General features: G+C 41.7%; 1 protein-coding gene across 6 annotated transcripts in view; it reads right to left on the reverse strand.

The window, feature by feature from the left end:
• Positions 1-8,321, reverse strand: part of kdm4c (lysine (K)-specific demethylase 4C) — a 30,652-nt gene extending 22,331 nt beyond the window's left edge. For 2 of the 6 annotated variants that reach the window (XM_038713575.1, XM_038713572.1), the window contains exons 1-5: positions 8,055-8,321; positions 6,227-6,393; positions 5,692-5,867; positions 4,997-5,111; positions 3,467-3,660 (exon numbers count right to left, since the gene is read on the reverse strand). In XM_038713575.1, the coding sequence (XP_038569503.1) occupies positions 3,467-3,660; positions 4,997-5,111; positions 5,692-5,867; positions 6,227-6,370 (629 nt within the window). In that variant the 5' untranslated portion in view covers positions 6,371-6,393; positions 8,055-8,321. The remainder of the gene's footprint in view (positions 1-3,466; positions 3,661-4,996; positions 5,112-5,691; positions 5,868-6,226; positions 6,394-8,054) is intronic. The other 4 variants (XM_038713574.1, XM_038713573.1, XM_038713570.1 and 1 more) reach the window with 3 other exon arrangements.
• Between the last annotated feature and the right edge of the window lie 7,728 nt (positions 8,322-16,049).

Here is a 16,049-nt window from a genome sequence, read left to right on the forward strand (position 1 = left end):
AGAGTACAATAAATTACAGTGTGCAGTCACTTTATACTTTACACTCTTTACTGAGGCTGGTCCCAGTCTATATCGCAAATAACAACAGAGTTTATTTTCCTTTTTGCAGAGAAAATCCAGCAATTCTTTCCTTTAGACCTGCCAAAATCATATTCAGAAAGTGAAAACATTCTGACAGTAAATGTACTGTGTCGGTAACAGTGTGTCAGCTTCTCAAGACCAAGAAAAGTCTGTCTGTTGTTTCCCCAACTGCTGGAAAAGTGAAGCCTGTTTGCGCTAGCAAACATCTCCCCCTCCCCTTCAGGCTGCGCAGCTGAGCAGGAAAGCTTATACTTAGGCTATACGTCTTTTGGTTGCTATGTAACTTAACATTAGCTCAATTTATAGAACTATATTATTACTACCTACTTGTCTAATGTTGAGAACATCAGGTACAAACTTAGACAAAACTGCTGTATCCTACAGCTCTGTACTGTACAGACTGGTACATCCTAAATTATTTTTCAGTTTTCAGATGAGTCTGAAAAAGTGGTTGGTAGGAAAAGAAAGAACGGTGGTGACTGGTGTTGTTTATTTATCATCTGCTCTAGCTTTTCCAAGTATTTGTTCAGAGATATGGTGAAAATAATGGCCCAATATAATGTGAAATTACATTTTATTATTTATATTTTTCATTGGAAAATGTAAAATTTTCTTGGGAGAGGACACCCAAACCTCCCCATGACAACCACGACCACCACCAAAACATTCATCTAAAGCTCACATAAAACTATAGGAGAACACTGAAATTTTAAGCTATTCTAATGTGCATCGCATGCTCATGGACACAAGAGCAATACTGCTGAGACATGTTGTGTTGGGATTTTATATTCAGACAAACTACATGCATAGAGATGCAGCGATTTCACTATTAACTGCGCTTTAAAACATCACAGTTAATTGTAAAGGCTCCGCTACACCAAGTGTTTCTGTTGCACAAAACAAAACTGTTGCAACTTGCACAAAATGAAAAAAAAACGTTGCACAAGCAGTGCACCACCTTAAAGTGCCGTGCTTATCAGAGACATGGAGGCTACTACTGTACACTGGCTAAACTGCGGTAGAGGGACAAAACTGCTTCCGCGCAGTGCAAATGGTGTAGTCCTCTCAAGACCTTCAGTCACTGAACATTTAACGTTACATCCTGCCTCCTGTCTGTGCTGAGAAAATGTTGCCAGGTGTAAAAGACTAACATAACATCAGGACTATATCAATTAACTGCATTTCAGTTATTAATAACAATGCATGAGAGATGTCTCATGCATGTCTCATGTATGTCTCATGTATCTTACCGCAATTTCCCCACTGTAGGACAAAAAGGTTTTCTTATCTTTTCTTATCTTAATTTCTCAAAATCATTTTCATGGATGAGAGTTGATGACAGTAAGATGACAGTTTAGTTTATTACCCTCCTTAATAAAAATTTCCCCTGGGGGATAAATTAATTTAATATTCATCTTATATTAATACTACTTACATATTATAGAAATATACATGTTAATGTAATTAGGGATCCAAGCAGCGAAGCTGCTGGAGCCCTATTGGTTCTGATTCTTCTTCTGCCTTTCTTCTTTTTCTCCGCTAAAAGTGTTAGGGCAGCAGAAACTGCTGGACGAAAACTCGCCAAAATTGGCACACAGGCAAATTCCACCCACTACTCAGGCAAAAAAATGGCCCTCATAGACCTCATAGTGGTGTTATAACAATCAACTTTGCGTTTTTGCAATTATCTCAAAAACGGCTTTGTTTAGAGTCGAACTTCTTTCATTATTTTAATCTCTGGATTCATCTGCATCTTTGCTCCAATGGTCTTCTGCTCTAAAAATGTCAAATCCATACGACTTTTTATCACTTTTCTCTAAAACCTATTTTTGCGAACTCATCCCAGACGGTTTCGCCAATCGACCTGAAACTTTGGCAGGATCATCCATGGACGTCGCTGATCAAAAGTTAAAAGAATTTTGATACGTCAATCTGTTATATTTTCATAGATTTTTGTTGACGCGTCTTCTCAGATGCTCGGCCCGAGCTTCACTGAGCAGTCCTGGGATTTTTCCACTCAGGGGCGCTACACTTGCAAAAATGTTTATCTCTCGTAATTCGCTGGATGGATTCATACGAAATTCGGTTTGTACGATCTCAGGTCACTACTCAGTTGAAGTATAAAATTTGACTGCGCAAAGTGGGCATGGCTTACTACAAGAAATGTGGATTTCTAGACATTTCTCATTACTAACTTCAAAAAATCTAAGAAAATCATCCTAGAGAGCTGAAACTTTTTGAGCACATCCACTGATTTGTGACAAATGTTTGCCTCACTGCAACCTATGGTCAATTCAGAAGTCAGTCACTCTATATTTTTCAGAATATGCTAATTCAATTGACATCTATATCTCCACAAGTCTTTCTTCAAACGCTACCAAACTTGACAGAGTCGTTCTCCAGATGGCCGATATCAAGTGTTTCAAAGGGTTTTCAGATCGGTCAAACTGTGAGTCTGCACTGATATTCAGTATCTTGTCATAACTTGTACAGTATGAACTATATTTTCTTTTTAAATCAGTTTTAGATCAAATGCCACCAAAATAATTAACACCACACCCAAAACCAGCAGAATTTTCTCACAAATATCTTGACAGTTGTAAGCGTTTTAAGTTTTAAGTGACAAAAATATCCGTGGCAGGCACATGTGACGTCACTACCTCCACATGTGAGACGGTGAGGGGTAACAGACTCTCACCAGTAGCTCAGTCTGTAAGACTTGCTGACAATGGGGGTGGTCAGATCATAGTACATTTTAGACTTATTTTTATCTGCTTAAAAGTGTGCAGCTTAAACTTAAAATCTTGGAAACACAAAATGTCGCAGGTGGGTTGAACATTTCACCCAGTAGTCAACATATAATGACACTCTCCGATTTTAAGGTGATGATGAAAAAAATCAAGTTTGCGTTTCTGCAATTACATTAAAAACCAAATTCTTTCATCACTTTAATGTCTTAAGTCATCTGCGTCTGTTCTTCTCCTTTGAAAATGTCAAATGTTGCGTTTTTCGTGACTTGCTTGGATCCCGATCATTGCCGCTAGCAGCTATATTTAAATATTAAAAATCAACTTAAGTCATTACTAGTGAAATTAACATAATTGTGATATCATGTATCTGTGATTATTCCTCTGACTATAATCGTACTGAAAAAATCTGTATTTGTTGCATCCCTATACGCACATAAAAAAATTGCTTCACCTCCGCTGCTACAACTCCAACCTAGGGAAAACACTGTAATACTGTTGATTTTGTGACATAGTGATAATGTTTCAGTCTGTATATTGTGGTGTTGGTGTATTGGATTGCATTATGTTGCACAATTGTTCCTTTTTTTTTTTATATACACATCTACCCCCTGCACCTAAATCTGTCCCACACTAACCAGGACTTGGGCTCTCCAAAGTGCAGGTAGTTGATGCTGTACAGGTCCATATCTTCAGTGTGCCAGGAGAAGGTGGTCTTCCACATGCCAAAGTAGAGATATGGAGTATTAACCCCCTGGATAGAAACACCACAGTCTTCCTCAATAACATCCAAGATGGAGTTCAGGTGGCCAATGTTCCACTCCTCCACATCCTAAGACATTAGAAACAGAAGTTAGATTAGGTTTTGGGATGCCCCACATTGATCCTACAGACTGGTGTCCCAGTTCCAGTATGGCGTTTTTAAATCAAATCAGCATCAGCTTTATAAAGTAACTCACCATGTTCCAGGTGGGCCAACTGTCAAATGTACCCTAAGTCAGTAGTTTCAATTAATAACATCCACACTGTGATAGTGGGAGCCAGTGATCAATGCAAGCAATGCCACTCGGGTGAAAACCTCATTTAAGTTACAAATGTCAAGAATACCATGCCCCTAATGTGCTACTGTTGGGAAATGTTGCTTAGGACTGAAAACTAGATTTCAGCTTCAGTAGTCTATTATATTCAAGCTGTGGATGAAGAAAGATTGTTCAGGCTTCCTGGCAAGTCGGCAACGGAAGCAAGACCGCCGCAAATCCTGTTTACTTTTCCCCCTCCACACAAGCATGATTTATTAGGGTTATCAACATGAGGAACATGTTTCTGTTAGTAGTAGTCAAATAAAATGTATTTTCAAAATGTTTCTTCATCAACCCCATATTAAAAGTGATTTCTGCACCACTGCTGTTATTGGAAACGTAACGCTATACTATGTGTCAGGTAACGATTTGATATTTTATAATTACGGTTTACTTTAAGGGCCACATTTGAGTGCATGCTGCATTATAACTCTAGTGATGAAACAAATCAATTTCATAATCATTTTAAGTTTTATGTAAAGTACTTAAGTAAATATACTGACTCTCCAGTTTAGGGAAAGGGTTAACATACAGTGATTAAATTAATCTGTCACAGCAATCCTTTTGAATTTGAGGCCCAGTATTTTGCTGATCCGACATCTGACAAATAGGGTTTACTATTATTACTACTACTACTACTACATTAGGACATGTTTTAAAACATGCCATTATTATAGTTAATCTAATGTGCTTTATGTGTAACTATATTAAGGACATACAATTTTTATATTTATTTTGAATATATTATTTGTTGGATTAATCGATCAAAATATAATCATTAAGTGCAGCCCTACTTTGCAGCAACTACAGAGAACACTATAAAACATTTAACAAACAAAGAAAGGCTGCAGTGAAGGACACATTCAATTCATTTCCCTATCAAAACATCTACATTGCTTTACTGATTTTAATGTAGCCCTACATTATAAAAGGAACATTTAAAAAAATATCAGTTCAGACTTGGATCAACCTGTAAAGAATTGAGTGAAGGCTTAACTAGAAACTAAATATATGGAGATTGAATAACAGGTGAAATAGGGGAACGCAAACTGAGAGAAACCACATAAAAGAGGAAGAAAAGCCATCCACCTCATCATAAAGGCTGCCACTGACATCAGCACCATATATGGGTGAGACAAAAGTGAGGTTCTTCCAATATTTCCTCTCAAGATCCTCATAATTCAGGTAGCGAGGTGTACAGTACCTGTGGAGGAGAAAGACATTACATTTGGTACAACAAAATGGCCATCTGTAACCTCACAATCAAAACCTTAGCACATAATACACATCAGGTACATGTTATAACCTTAAACTTAAACAACTCATCCAACTCCAGGTTCAACCAAATGAGGGATTTAGAAAACTGTAGCTCTGCAAATTAACACATTAACTATGGTCTTAACTGCTGTTCATTTCTTTGCCCTTCTTCAATTTCTCACTTTTTCTTTTGTTTATATAAGATTACATGTAAGGTTAGCAGTAAAATACAATATACTGTATCCAGGATGATAAATCGACAAAACACACCCGCACATATAGTGATGTAATGGTAAGTATCTCTCTATTTCTATCAGCCAGTTTGCCAAGTAACCAAATCATCTTCTAGAGATTATTTTGTATTCTAAAATATATTTGTAAATAATAATATACCACATACCTTGTGAATGAAAAAAGTAAGATTTTTACTGTGGCAGCTCCAGAATGTAATGTTTGTGTGAATGTAAGCACCTCTGTAATATAACCAATAAGGCACTGAAAACAATGAAATACTCCATAATACTCACATGTCACTATTAGCTAATCGCCTGAACTCCTGCACACTAAGAGGCTTCTTCTGGATGTTGTATTGAGTGAAGAGCCCCGACTGGCCAGCCACCATCTGCTGGATGGGAGCATCAATCATCAGATCATCTATGTCGTCATAGGTACGACGAGGCTTCCAGCCTTTAGGAGGAATCACCTGAGGTACAAACAGAGGAGGAAATGATTGCTGTTGAACATAAAACAAGAAGAGAATGACCTTGTACAAATAGATTGTCATTTAACTGCTGAAGAGCCACTAGCCGATTAATTGCTTATTTTGATATGTCTGAATGTCTTCTTTGCTTTTCTTTGTCTTTCTTTTCTCTGACTTCTGGCATATAATTACACTTTGCAACAGTCATCAATCTGTAGGCCCTCAAGAGAGGAAACTTAATGGTCATAACGAAGTTCTTCACTCTGATCCATTACATAGTTCTCAAATTTCACAGAGCTAGAGAAGCTACTTTTGTTGGAGGTGAAAACTTTGTCCAAGTTGAGACTGAAAACACTACCTACCTTAGCCAGGCCAGCACGGTGTGCACCCTGAGACTCCATATAAGCCAGGTACTGGTTGAAGTCATTGAACTCTTCCATGGTGGGCCTGAAGGTCATAATCTTGCAGGTGGGGTTTGCAGGGGTGAACACCTCTGCTCCCGCCATCCTGCTGCCTCACCAGATATAACCTGAAAACAACAACAAAGAGGGAGAAAAAATTACAACAATGTGCTTAAAACTTACATTTTAGAATTGGCATTTAAATTTGTTTTGGTGACAGATATTGGGTTAGGTAAATTAATCATTACTTTATAAGTGTAAACAGTCTATTCTGAAAAGTACTTAAATTAAGCAAAATTTGTTTGTGTTTTTAACTTTATGGTGATTAATTTATCAAGTGTGTTCATATTATGTTAATATTGTCTTCTTTGGGGTGATATATGGCAGAATTAAAGCAAAGTTAATGAGAAAACCAGTTTAAAAAATTAGGTCCGTTTTAAACTACCTACATTTAATCATTAATTTTACTTTTTTTGCATCTGCTGCAGTGATTTGTTGATTCATGCTATTACACAATGTGTTTATTAATTTATAGAGGAAGTGTCTTTATTTCGTCCAAAACACATTTTATATTGGCCATTACAAAATCTGTACCCACTAGATGTAAATTACAGGTGGGTAGCTGGAGTTGGAGGCAGTTGGTTTGTGTGTTGGTGACCACCAGATGGAGGTAGAGATTCAACAAATGTCGATTTGATCCCTGCTGATGCCAACAACCCCTTCTCAAAAATTTTGTCCCATCCACCCATCCCACTCCCAACTCTGACTTTACTGTGCATTCAGACAAAGGGTCATGCCTCCCCGAGTGAAGCTATTGGGATTCTCAACCTAATATTTCTTTATACTTGCAACAGTGAAAATCCCATTACAATGGCGTGCGTCCCGATTATGTAACAGGCAATTGCAGGCTGAAACAAGTTTAATAAAAATATGTTACAGTGTTTAGACACAATGTGTTTACAACCTGACTCTTTGTTCATTCAAATACTAAAACAATCAATTCAAACCGTGGGTGACCTTAATCGAGTATATTTGTCGTATTATTTATTAAAACAAACCTGTTAAACTCCTAGGTCAAATAAGCCTCGGCTGAATTGTAGATTCGCTTGTATTACTGCATGAGCGTGTGTGGCTTTATCTTTGTTGTCTGCCAAGCCAGCTAACTAGCCGACTAGCCTACGTTTTGTTATGATGCAAAGTAATGGCTGACAAATAGCGTAGCACGCTAGCTCAGCTGACTAGCTAACTTATATTTAGATGGTAGACTCAGTGGGTACTAAAATGTGATATGTGTTCATGCGTGCTGACTCGAAAGTACTTGGGGATAGTGTGGTTGGGCAGTTAGGAAATGGAAAGCATATATAACGTTAACTATTAAGCTAACCTAGCTACCACATTAGCTAACTTCTTAATCTACGAGTCAGTGGGGTTTAAATGCCCCTCGCAAGGTGGCTGCAGATAGGCCCGTAGCTACTTCGCTGTATGACTTTGTGTGATTAAGATTGATATTTATGTAACGTTAATGTATACATCATTTGTCGGCGTCGTACAAGTTTAGCAATAGACAAACAATGACAAAGCACACCGTGCGAGATGACCATTGGAATGAGAGCGTGGCAACTTCTTTGGTTTGCAAAGCTAACGGTTAGCTGTTGATAGCTTGGCTAATTCTGCACAGGAGTCACGAAATGCACACCGCTTTCTGATAAACTGGTACAATGCTAGCAAGCATGAACAATTTTCGCTGGAACATCACATGTCTTGTCCACGAAAGTACACAGTAATTTACCTTGATTTCAAATGACGGGTTGGTGTTGTTGTTTATCCTCTTCCTTGTTCGTCCAGCTGATTCACATGACAGCTGCTCTGGCTGCTGCTGCTTCGTGCCTTGATTAAGGGCCGTGTTCCAAACCGGCTCTCCTCCGGCTCAACTGTGTGTGTGCATGCTAACATGCACGACCGCCTTGAGAGGCAGACAATAGTGTGCTGGACTTATCCGTGCACTGTGAGATCTGCGAAAACAGCCGGCGAGTGGATAAACTGGAACGCGGTTGATGCAAAATGCACAGGATTCCTTCTCCAGCATGTTTTATTGCACACATACACTTTTTTGTTACAGTTTTATGAAGAAAACAAATATTTTGCATATTTTTTTAGTTTAAATGACAAATAAACTTAAACTTGACTCAGCTATATTTTGGAGTTCAATATGCATTTGATAAGCTAAAACAAATTATACATAATTGTTCTTTAAAGCACAATGCATATTGACTAACAAAAGCTATGATTAATTAACAAACAAATTGTTACTACTTTCTAAAAAGTTACATTTTCTACATTGTAACTAATTTTATTAAGTTATAAAGAACTTTCTAATGCTTTAAAGATCAGTTATGAGTATTAATTTGAACAACTTCTGGGTTGCCTGTATGTAAAACGTTTCTGGTGTTTATCCTGCTCCAGCATGACACTTGCTTTGGCTTCTTAGCTCTAGTTCATCAGGAAGACCACATTTAAAATGTATTGTTTTGATAAAACTAAGCAACCCCCCAAAACATTAAATTATTTAATATATTATTGGCAAAATAGCGTATCTGCAAATTTAAAACCTGCAGGCCTGAAGACATTTTGAGTTATGTGTTAATGACTGTTTTATTCAAGAGCCCCAGTAAGTCCTGACAGTGTGTCAGTGAGTCAGCATGAAAAATCCCAGCGACCCTGAAAGTGAAGCAGCTAAATGGAATTCAGCCATCATTAAGCGTATTATTTGCACCTGTGCTTCTTCTACTGTGAGATATCAAAAGGTCTATTGATGAAGTCCAACAATACATGACACAGTTTGTCTGGTATGGAAGCTTGCTCGCTCACTCTGTCTGTCGGTCACCTGTGGGAACTTCACAGGTCATTTTTGTCAGCTCTAGTGTGTAATTACCCATACAGGTGCTGGTCATATAATTAGAATATCATCAAAAAGTTGATTTATTTCAGTAATTCCATTCAAAAAGTGAAACTTGTATAATGTATACAGTCATTCCACAGAGAGTGATATATTTCAAGTGTTCATTCCTTTTAATTTTGATGATTATAACTGACAACTAATGAAAACCCCAAAATCAGTATCTCTTAGAATATTGTGAAGAGGTTCAATATTGAAGACACCTGGTGCCACACTCTAATCAGCTAATTAACTCAAAACACCTGCAAAGGCCTTTAAATGGTCTCTCAGTCTAGTTCTGTAGGCTACACAATCATGGGGGAAGACTGCTGACTTGACAGCAGTCCAAAAGACGACCATTGACACCTTGCACAAGGAGGGCAAGACACAAAAGGTCATTGCTAAAGAGGCTGGCTGTTCACAGAGCTCTGTGTCAAAGCACATTAATAGAGAGGTGAAGGGAAGGAAAAGATGTGGTAGAAAAAAGTGTACAAGCAATAGGGATAACCGCACCCTGGAGAGGATTGTGAAACAAAACCCATTCAAAAATGTGGGGGAGATTCACAAAGAGTGGACTGCAGCTGGAGTCAGTGCTTCAAGAACCACCACACACAGACGTATGCAAGACATGGGTTTCAGCTGTCGCATTCCTTGTTTCAAGCCACTCTTGAACAAGGCACAGCGTCAGAAGCGTCTCACCTGGGCTAAAGACAAAAAGGACAGGACTGCTGCTGAGTGGTCCAAAGTTATGTTCTCTGATGAAAGTAAATTTTGCATTTCCTTTGGAAATCAAGGTCCCAGAGTCTGGAGGAAGAGAGGAGAGGCACAGAATCCACGTTGCTTGAAGTCCAGTGTAAAGTTTCCACAGTCAGTGATGGTTTGGGGTGCCATGTCATCTGCTGGTGTTGGTCCACGGTCAATGCAGCCGTCTATCAGGAAGTTTTAGAGCACTTCATGCTTCCTGCTGCTGACCAACTTTATGGAGATGCAGATTTCATTTTCAATAGGACTTGGCACCTGCACACAGTGCCAAAGCTACCAGTACCTGGTTTAAGGACCATGGTATCCCTGTTCTTAATTGGCCAGCAAACTCGCCTGACCTTAACCCTACAGAAAATCTATGGGGTATTGTGATAAGATGCGATACGCCAGACCCAACAATGCAGAAGAGCTGAAGGCCACTATCAGAGCAACCTGGGCTCTCATAACACCTGAGCAGTGCCACAGACTGATCGACTCCATGCCACACCGCATTGCTGCAGTAATTCAGGCAAAAGGAGCCCCAACTAAGTATTAAGTGCTGTACATGCTCATACTTTTCAGTTGGCCAACATTTCTAAAAATTCTTTTTTTGTATTGGTCTTAAGTAATCTTCTAATTTTCAGAGATACTGAATTTGGGATTTTCATTAGTTTCATCAGTTTTAATCATCACAACTAAATGAAATAAACATTTGAAATATCAGTCTGTGTGTAATGAATGAATATAATATCCAAGTTTAACTTTTTGAATGGAATTACTGAAATAAATCAACTTTTTGATATTCTAATTATATGACCAGCACCTGTAGATGCAAAGTAGCCTGTCCTTTAAATAGGATTCAGATCAGTTTAGTACTGTGCCAGAAAGTCACATCCAGTTTTTCAGTCGATCTAGTGATATGTTGTGGTCGACACTGTCAAATGCAGCACTGAGATCAAATAATACTAAGACTGAACTTTAACTGGATGTGACTGAAGACATTAACAGGAGCAGTCTTAGTGTTGTGGTGTGGTTGAAATCCTGACTCGAAGACATCAGTTAGTAGCAAGAAGTTTTTAATGTTGAAAAATTGCTTTTTAAATGATTTTTCTTAAAAACTGGATGCTTGAAATGGGCTCATTAATGATGTGTCTAGATTGCTCTTTGTTAGATGACTGCAGTTGTCAGGGCCTGTGGGAATAAACCTGAGAGAAGAGACATGTTGACAATTTGTTGAACATCTGAGTCCATGCAATTAGAAACATTTTTGAAAAAGCCTGTTGGCTGAATATCAAGACGGCAGGAGGACAATTTCAGATGTTGTGTAATGTCATCCAGGTTTTTGTGGTTGCTAGAATCAAAAAGTCCTTAAGTATGTGTATTACATTCATATGCATGCCTTTAAGCATAGTATAATTATCTTTCCCATGTTTGTTTATTTATAACATTTATAATCATTACTTATTTATTTTTCCTCTCCCTTGCACATTCCTACATACTTACACAACACACTTTCATTCATGCATGCAAACACATACAATACTCCCTCTAAAAAAGGAAGGAAAAATGTTTTATTAAATTAAAAACCTTATACAAAATACCAAACCCAGATCTTTTTATCTGGGTTTGTTTTGTGTTATTGTCTGTATATTCTGTTATATATCAATCCATCTGTAATTGTATTTTTGTGCAAAAGTCATGTAACGCAAAGTGCTTCACACTAAAAATAAAAACAATAAATGCCACCCCAACCCCTGCACGCACACACTCACACACACACACACACACACACACACCCCACACACACACACACACACACAAAGAAAGGGAGAGACAAAGTAAAAGACAATAAAAACATGATGGGAGGAAAAGCTATAATACAGTTTTTCTCACTCACTTTGGTGTTGTGGGGACAGCCCGGCCGACGGTGAGTGTCCTGTTTGTTTTCTTTTTCGTTTTATTTCTCCCATTGTCTTGCTCTGCCTGCCTCTCTGTGTTCTCCTCCGCTCCTGAGCCCAGCCAACAACCCGCACCTGCACCTCGTCAGCAACCTCCCCAGCTTGCCACACCTGCCAATTATCAATCTCATCTCAGCAAGTATATCAACCCCGGTTCTCCACACCATCTTTGCTTGATCGTCGTTGCTCCCAAACTGGTGCCAACCTCTCAATCTCTGGTTAAACCTCAGAAGTGATCTCAGTTTTCCAGCCCCCCGTTGTTTCCTATGTTAACTCTTTCCCTCTGCTTTCCGTCCCAGGTTCACTCACCCTCGTCCTCCTTTCTGTCGGCTGGGCTCGTCCTGCGGTCCTCTCCTCTCGGGCTTCCTCCACGGCGCCCTCGCCTCACTGCCTGCGCCACGCCTGCTCCTCGGTCCTCCGTGTCCACGTCCCCAGGCGTCCACCTCACCCCCATCTCCTCTTCCCTAGCCCCTCTGTAAACCCTCAATAAACCTCCTTCCCACTGAGCGTTGCGTTTGGGTCTGTCCTGTCTCATAACACTTTGGTACATTTCTCGAATCATCCCTAACATTTGCAAAACAGTGAGTGCATTTCTCAAAACATATCGAACATGCAGCACCTGCAAAAGGCCATAACTTGCTCAAAATCCTTAGTCTATCTCTCAAAAGCAATCATTGAACATGTCAGTGCCATCAGAATGACAAGTTCTTGAGCCATTGTTTACGAACAAGATAGTCAATGTTTAGTCATGTTATCATGACTTTTTCAGTATGTCATATTAATTTCAACAGTATAAAGTTATACATTGCAAGAGATTGGACAGGATTCAGTTACGTTTTTACTTTTCATATGTTGACAGACCATGTCATTGTGATGCGAGTCTGTCTCTCTCTCATAATAATAAGCACCAGCAGGTGTGAATTCTTGTTTTAGGGTCAGATAACATTGTAATTTACTTTGTGTTTTGGTCCTTTCTTTCCTATTCTTTTTGCTTGTTGATAATTTGGTTTGGTCTGCTTGAGTTGGTGTTGCTGTCCTGAGGCTGTTGCGGACTTGTTTCTGCAGAGAGCCTCAGGACCAGCTGGCTGAGGGGACTGTTCTCTGATTTCAGCTCCTGGTATGTTAGGGCTTTGTGATGGTATGTCTAGGGGTTAACTGATTTTAAGTGCGGCAAAGAACCAATTTGGCATTCATGCAGAATATTGTGGTCATTGAGAATGTTGACAAGTCGTTTATTAATGATGTTGCAGAATATTTTTCCCAGGTTACTGGATACACATGTTCCCCTGTAATAATTTGGATAATATTTATCTCCAGATTTATGAATTGGGGTTATTAAACCTTTGTTCCAGATGTCTGGAAAAGTTCCAGTTGATAAAATAGTACTGAATAGTTTTAGTATAGCCAGTCTGATTTTATGGTCTGAGTATTTGATCATTTCATTGAGGATTCCATCAATACCACAAGCCTTTTTTCCTTTCAGGGACTGGATGACTTCTGTTAATTCTTGTTCTGTTACTGGATAATCTAGAGGGTTTGTTTGTTTTTTATCACCGCCTCCAGATTTTTGCATTTCCTGAATATCTTGTGCTGATCATCATTTTTTGTAATATTACTGTATAATTCATTAAAGTGATTAATCCAAGTATTTCCATCTTGGATCACCAATTCATCCTGCTGGGTTTTGTTTAGGTTGCTCCCAGAACTGGTTGGACCCTAAGGATTCCTCAATTCTGAGCTGGTTCTTGCTGTGGTGTACTTGTATTGTTTCAGAGTGGCCTCATATTGACAGCGTATGTTGTGGTTATTTGGTTCCCTATATGCTACTTTTCATTTGATAATTTCCTTAAAGTTTTCCTTAGGTTTTTGCATTCAGTGTCAAATCATTTGTTATTGTTCATTTGTAGAGGTTTTGGTTTGGAGGCTTTTAAATTAGCACCAGGTAAGGAGCAACAACAATCAAGCGGAGATTGTGTGGAGAACCAGGGTTGATTGGCAAGGAGCGAGGGGGGAGCCGCGATGATGCCGTGGAAGACGCCTGAGGGGAGAGGGCAGGTAGGCGAGCCCAGCTGACACGACGATGGACGGAGGTGAGCGAACCTGGGGAAAGGCAGACAGACAGACAGGGTTAATCACTGGGACAACAGAGAACAGAGATGTTGCAGGAATCACAGAGGCCTGAGTAGGAACAACAATCAAGAGGAGATTGTGTGGAGAACCAGGGTTGATACTGGCGGAGATGGAGGCAGGCAGAGGAGGCTGCTGATGAGGTGCAGGTGTGGATAGTCAGCTGGGCTCAGGAGCAGAGAGAGGTGGAGAGCACACGCAGGGGGAGAGGAGGAGACACAGAGAGGCAGGCAAAACACAGGGGAAAACAGAATGGTAGGAAAAAAGGAAAAATAAACAGGACACTCACGGTCAGCCGGGCTGCCACCACAACAAGAACTGCAGTCCCAGGATTGCTGCAGTCCTGAAACTGCAGCCTCCAGTACTGCAGCTTCATAATATTGAAGTCGTAGACATCAGCCCAAGGATCGGTACATGATGTCACCGGAAGCTCCTCCGCTGCACATACAGGTCCATGTGTTGCGGTGGCGTCACTTACTGATCCTTCAGAAATGCTTTGGAAAATGTAGCGTGTGTGGAAGCTACTCGGTCAGTAAAGATCCGCTCAGCTCGTTTCTCCTGCATTACTTGGTACAGCTGCGGCCGGCCAGGTGGCCGTCACGCTTTCTGGCTCCGCGGTCACAAGCAGACTCCCTTCCCGGTCGCCTGCCTCTGCCCCTCCAGGGGAGCGGCATGGCTATGAGCCCACGAGCGTGGAAGCCCCACCTTATGTGGACCTCGAGGCGACCTTGTCCGCCTCCGCCTCCTTTTCCCCGAGGGTGTTAGGGTCGCGGAATGGCTGTGGACTCGCAAGTGTATCTGGGAGGCCTCGCGCAGCCCCCCCCACCACGCAGAGGGGGACACCCATGCAGATCCCTCTGTCCAGGTGTGAAGGTCTCTCTCGATGCGGCCCGCGCACCGCCACTTGGGAGGGCCCCAGTGGACCAAGTACTGGCTTGCCCCCCCCCCGGCGGCCGCACCTTGCCATCGGATTGACTCAAGCATGCCCCCCATGCAGGGAGGCGCTCCCTCCCGCAGGGGCGGGGCATGCCGGCGCTCACGTCTCTCCCTCGCCAGACCCGCCCTTTTGAGGCAGGCCCCTCACGGGACGGCGGCTGGGGCGGTGGAGTTGCTGTGGACCTGCGAGTGTATCTGGGAGGGGCTTCTCTTCATGGCCACCAGAGCACCTCATCAGCAGATCCAACCACTTTCAAAGCGCTACTCAGAGTGGCTCGCTTCCTGCCCAATGGACAGATGTATGGACAGCCTGATCCACCGGGGTCACAGGCTGCAGTTCGCCTCCCCCCCTCCCCCCTTCACCGGGATTGTGGAGCCCTTCAGGCGGAGCTCCAGGAGCTCCTGGAGAAACAGGCCATCTCCAGGGTTCCTCCTGGGCAGGAGAATCAGGGGTTTTACTCCCGCTACTTCCAGGTCAGGAAGAAGACGGGCGGTGTGAGGCCCATCCTGAAAATGTCACTGTTCAACAGGGCGACTATGGTGGGACCTTTTCGCATGTTAACAGTAAAACAGGTGATGGAGTGTGTGCGCCAGGGAGACTGTGGCAGGGCCGCAGGCCGCTCCACATAAATGTGCTGGAGCTCCTCACGGTGTGGAAGGTGATCTGACATTTCTCCCCTCTGCTACGGGACCAGCACGTGCTGGTCCGCACTGACAACAGGCCTACATAAACCGCCAGGGCAGGGTGCGCTAGGCGCACCTGCTGAGTCTGGCCAGGCGGCTGCTCCTGTGGGCGCACACCCACTTGCTCTACATCAGAGCAGAATACTGTACATCCCTGGTGTGCTGAACAGAGGGGCGGACATCATGTCGAGGGGAGGCCCTCGCCCAGATGAGTGGCGCCTCCATCCCGATTTGGTGGACCAGCCGTGGAAACTACCCTGGAGGGGGGTTGATTACTCTCAGGCAGGGGGGTGCAATCAGGAGTGACCTGCTCCTTCGGCCAGCCTCTCTGGGTCTGGCCGCTGAGAGGCGACGCCTGGAGGGCTTAGGTCTCTCCCGTGAGGTGGTTTGCACTATCCAGGGG

Source organism: Micropterus salmoides, unplaced genomic scaffold, assembly GCF_014851395.1.
Source record: "Micropterus salmoides isolate LMB-PRFRI ecotype aquatic unplaced genomic scaffold, ASM1485139v1 Ms_hic_scaffold_12, whole genome shotgun sequence".
Taxonomy (NCBI): Eukaryota; Metazoa; Chordata; class Actinopteri; order Centrarchiformes; family Centrarchidae; genus Micropterus; species Micropterus salmoides.